The sequence below is a fragment of the Gastrolobium bilobum genome, unplaced genomic scaffold (assembly GCF_033153095.1).
Source record: "Gastrolobium bilobum isolate Gb01-03AN ecotype WA unplaced genomic scaffold, APGP_CSIRO_Gbil_v1 utg52539, whole genome shotgun sequence".
Lineage (NCBI taxonomy): Eukaryota > Viridiplantae > Streptophyta > Magnoliopsida > Fabales > Fabaceae > Gastrolobium > Gastrolobium bilobum.
The window spans coordinates 70,619-75,299 of NW_026899956.1; the positions used below are offsets into that span (position 1 = coordinate 70,619).

Below are 4,681 nucleotides of genomic sequence, written 5' to 3' on the forward strand. Positions count from 1 at the left end.
CAGCTTAGCATATCGTGGCTCTTGTATTTGTGATTTGGTCAGAGGCGTCTTAAATTTCCAGAATTGGCTTTTCACCGTATTTTGCTTAAGCCTTGCTTCACATATCGTGGCTCTTTAGTTTGTCTTGACTTCTATGCCAAGGTTTCTTGTTTATAAAGGCGATGTGCACCTTCTTGATTTTGAGCCTAGGTTTGTATGCCATGGCTTTCTTATTTAATTTGACTTTAGCCATTCGTCATTTTTTAGGGTGGTATCTTTGCCTTTCTATTTTAGCTTGGCTTAGTATATTATGGCTCTTGATATAACTTCTTTCGCCTAAGTCTTAAGTTGAGCTTCATCTCGGATTGGGATGCAATCTTTTCGTTTGGATCACGATCTCTGTCTTTATCTTAGTCTCAGATTGGGGTGTGATCCTTTTGCTAAGATCACATCTCTCCAAATCCGTCTTCATCTATATCTTAGATTAGGGTGTGATCATTTTGCTAGGATCACAATCTCTCCAAATCCTTCTTCATCTTTATCTCGGATTGAGGTGCGATCCTTTTGCTAGGATCACATCTCTCCAAATCCTTCTTTATCTTTATCTCGGATTGGGGTTTGATTCTTTTGCTAGGGCCACATCTCTCCAAATCCTTCTTAATCTTTATCTCGGAATGGGGTGTGATCTTTTTGCTATGATCAATTTCTCTAAATCTGCCTTCATCTTTATCTCAGATTAGGGCGTGATCATTTTGCTAGGACAACGAACTCCCGAAATCCATCTTCAACTTTATATATGTATGCTAAGGATGTTTAGTTCAAAACTTAGGGGATATTTTACTGATTCAATTTTTTCAAACTCAAATTTAGTTGTATTATTGCTCAATAATGATTTGTTTAATCTAATATTTAAATAATTATATAAATTTAAATAGTCTATACAATTTTTTTCAGATTTACTTATACAAATATTTAAACAAAGGTTTAAATTTATTTATATAAGACAGCCACTATGCTCTTCAATAAAATGCACTACTGTCATTTTTTGATTCCACCCCAAGTGGGCAACTTTCTAATAGAGTATGTTGATAATTTTTCACTAGTTTATTTTGTAGAGACAACTTATTTATCTTGGCTTAGTGCATGATATTTGACAGTTTGATTTCTCTATTTTTTTAATTCCTTTTTTACAAATCACCCTATTGAACGTAATTTTTTGTTTAAATTTTTGTTTTGAACAAGAATCAAGATTTAATAACATGAATTTGAAATTGATAGACAGATATTCCCAACCGAAATTATACTGTGCTTGTGCAATGGAATGACTGACTTTCAGATTGGATATTTTATCCACTGTCAAATTTGCCTTCTGTTTGGTTTTCTTGATATATTTTCCAAATTCAATTGGTAGGAGTAGTTCAAATTACATACATCACTAGTCTTGCTTAACTCCTCATGACACAAGGCATAAAACTTGATACCTTTCCTAGTTCAATTTTGTTTTTGTCAAGGAATTGTGGGATTGGTTGTGACATATTGGCTTAATCTGAACGCACTACAATTTAATTTAATCTGATTTCTTTGCAATTTGGAGAACAAAATTATATCTGTAGAAAGAATACTTCCCAAGTGAAGCTCCTCTTGTAATTAAAGAAAACCAGCCAGATCATTCTTGGCCTTCATTTGGAGAGGTTCATATCCAGGATTTAAAGGTACCTTACAAAGGTTATTATCCACTTGTTTCATTCTGAGTTGAATACTACAGTTATACTTTTTGGTCCAAGTTTAAGTTTATGATATCTATGCTTAATGAGGCAGTGTGTGATGTAGGTTTGGTATGCTCCTCACTTGCCTCTTGTTTTACTTGTGCTGGATAAAAAAAAAACTGGCATTGTGAGAAGAACAGGAAGTGGAAAAACAACTCTAGTGGAAGCACTTTTATGAATTGTGGAACCTGTTGCTGAACAAATTTTGATAGACAACACTAACAAATGTTTGAAGGGAATGTAAGAAGCAACCTGGACTCACTGGAAGAGTACACAGATGAACAGATTTGGAGACGGGAGGTAATTTGTTTTTTCACGGCACTACAAAGTAATTGTCTCATTAGTATTGGTTATGCATATTCATAAATTTTAAGAAATATTATAGGCTCTAGTTATGTGCCAACTTGGAGATGAAGTAAGGAAGAAAGAAGGGAAGCTTGACTCCATAGTTTTGACCTCTCTAATTTATGATATTCTACGGTTCTGTTTATAAATCAAGGTAATTTAAAAATCATTTATTTTTTCTTTTTTCTTCTATATTGTCAGTTTGTTTGTTTTTTTTTCCTCAGAAAAGTGAATATGATTTTTCTTCATATTGATCCTGCACGCTTCTTGAGGAATATGATTCACCAAAGAAACTGCTTAAGAATAAATCTTCTTTTGGATAAATCTTTTTTTGTTGAAATACAAAAAATTAAGCTCAAACTGCTTAATCAAATACACAAGGAGATCAAACTCTAGTTTTGGAAATTAAACTGAAACTGAATTCAAATTAGTCTCGTTGAAATTAGATGTTTTGTTAAGAATTATATAGATTTGGTGTTCTACCTTACTGGTCTTAGGCAAATATTTGAGTGGTTACACTTTTTTTTTTTGGGTAAGTGTGAGTGGTTAAACTTTATTTTAGCCTTATAGATACTTGTGTCAAATTATTTTTACTTAGGTGTATTGTTAGAGATATAAGTAATATATATGTCGATTAATTAATTGGATACACACAATGCCATCACATTGTCATGGTGTATTTTTGTGTTGAACAGAGAAATATATTTACAAAAGTGTTGAATTTTACCTCGTTCGCAGGGCTTTTCACTAACATAAAAAACATACAAAAACAGAACCAAATGTATCCTCTTACCCAATTAAAACAGAATGTAATGTTATGCCTTAAACGATAACCAATTAAAATAATTATAAGAAAAAAAAAGATTATTGTTATAAATAACTATATGATTATCTTGAGGAGCATCCTCTGCTCGAAATTCGAATAACACCGAAAATAAAAGGAAAAAAGGCATAGCATTGCTGTTACGTTCGGTAGCATTTTCTGCTTCTCTGTTGAAAGGTATCAGACCTTGATGACATAAACGAAATCTCATTCACAGAGTGAAAACAAGGAATGTAAACTGAACAATTCTCAATGTATTGAATTAAAGAAAAAAAGGATTACAAGCTGCTATATATATATATATATATATAGCAGAGGAGAAAGACTAGAACAGATAAAAGAAGAATGGAATAACTACCTAACTAACAAATAACTGACATAACTAACTATAACTAACTTAATATATCTTATCCTTTATCATCTATGCAGAAGCGTCAACCTCAAAGAAAAGAAACAAGAAAAAAAAAAAAAAAAAAAAAAAAAAACCAAGGTACATTCAAGAACAGATGAATGTTAAACCTTGAAAGACACAAGATTACAATCATAAGAGAAATATGACGAATTAACCATAGAAAAGCTTTCATAACCTCTAAACATATCATATGGAGCAAACAGAAAAGGATGGTTGAGAAGCATGTTGGCGCTCCATCTTTTGCTAGGATCCTTGATGAAACATTTGCTCAAGAAATCTTTGCACTCGTGGCTTATTCCATCAGGTATCTCTGGTGCTTCTTTAAGAAAAGCAAGCTTAAACATTAAGTCTGCCTTACTTCCAAGATTACTCCATATAGGTAACCCAGTAACCATCTCAATGACTGTGCATCCAAGAGACCATATATCCAATGGTGTTTCAATCTCACCCATAACTGATTCTGGTGACATGTAAAACGGTGTCCCTCTAAACTTGATCTTATCTTTGATTGTCTCTTCTTTTGTCTTGGACAATCCAAAATTTGCAATCTTTACTTTATAGCTTGCTTCATCGTTGCATGAAGGAAAGAGAAGAATGTTATCTGGATTGAGATCACAATGAACAATTCCACTTTTATGAATGAGAGAAAGTCCTTTGAGAAGCATACGCGTGTACACTCTTACTTCACTCTCCAAGAGTGCCCTCTTCCTAATTAAATCTCCCATAGAACCAAAAAGTGCACATTCCATTGAGAGATTGTAGATGAGTTTACCTTTCTCCTCAGTGAATTGGCTGAAAGAGCATTGATGGATTTCTTCACAACCAATGAATGATCTCATTATCTTTTCTTCCTTTTGCAGTGATTCCATTGAGTAAGGCCTTGAACTCTTCATAATAACGACATTCTCTTTCCATTCTTGTGGAGCAGTGATAACAGCAAGGTAGATATCTGCATTGGAGCCCTTCTTCAATTTTTTCAACTCCTCCCATTCAAACATTGATTTTTTTTCCATTCTTGTGCAGCAGTAACGACGTTCTCTTTCCATTCTCTTGAGTTGTTGAAAAAAGCAATGTAGTATGACTTATATATATAGATCAGTTTGAATCCTGTTTCGATAAAGATATTACCACCAAAGTTTAAATTATTATCTAATCTTTTGTAAATCATATCTATGATATGACTCGTGCTAAATCCTGAACCGATAAAAAGATATTGCAAGATTTGTTATAAAAAAAAAAAAAAAAAGATATTCCAAGATTCATATATATTATAAGTAGGAGATATAGCAAGAAACAGGTAACTAAAAGCGTCTATATGTCTTGCGATTTGAATTCTGTTACTGATTTTCAGAAATA

General features: G+C 32.8%; 1 protein-coding gene and 1 pseudogene across 1 annotated transcript; one reads left to right on the forward strand and one right to left on the reverse strand.

Moving 5' to 3' along the window:
* The first annotated feature begins 1,238 nt into the window (after positions 1-1,238).
* On the forward strand, positions 1,239-2,238 carry LOC133294372 (ABC transporter C family member 3-like; annotated as a pseudogene).
* Positions 2,239-3,426: 1,188 nt separating this feature from the next.
* Positions 3,427-4,338, reverse strand: LOC133294373 (mitogen-activated protein kinase kinase kinase 20-like). Its single transcript, XM_061493026.1, has one exon. It carries the CDS (start codon positions 4,336-4,338, stop codon positions 3,427-3,429), a length of 912 nt encoding a protein of 303 aa, XP_061349010.1.
* Positions 4,339-4,681: the final 343 nt, after the last annotated feature.

Bases quoted from the DNA above. Each gene is read 5' to 3' on its own strand.
- LOC133294373 (XM_061493026.1), bottom strand. From the start codon at position 4,338: ATGGAAAAAAAATCAATGTTTGAATGGGAGGAGTTGAAAAAATTGAAG.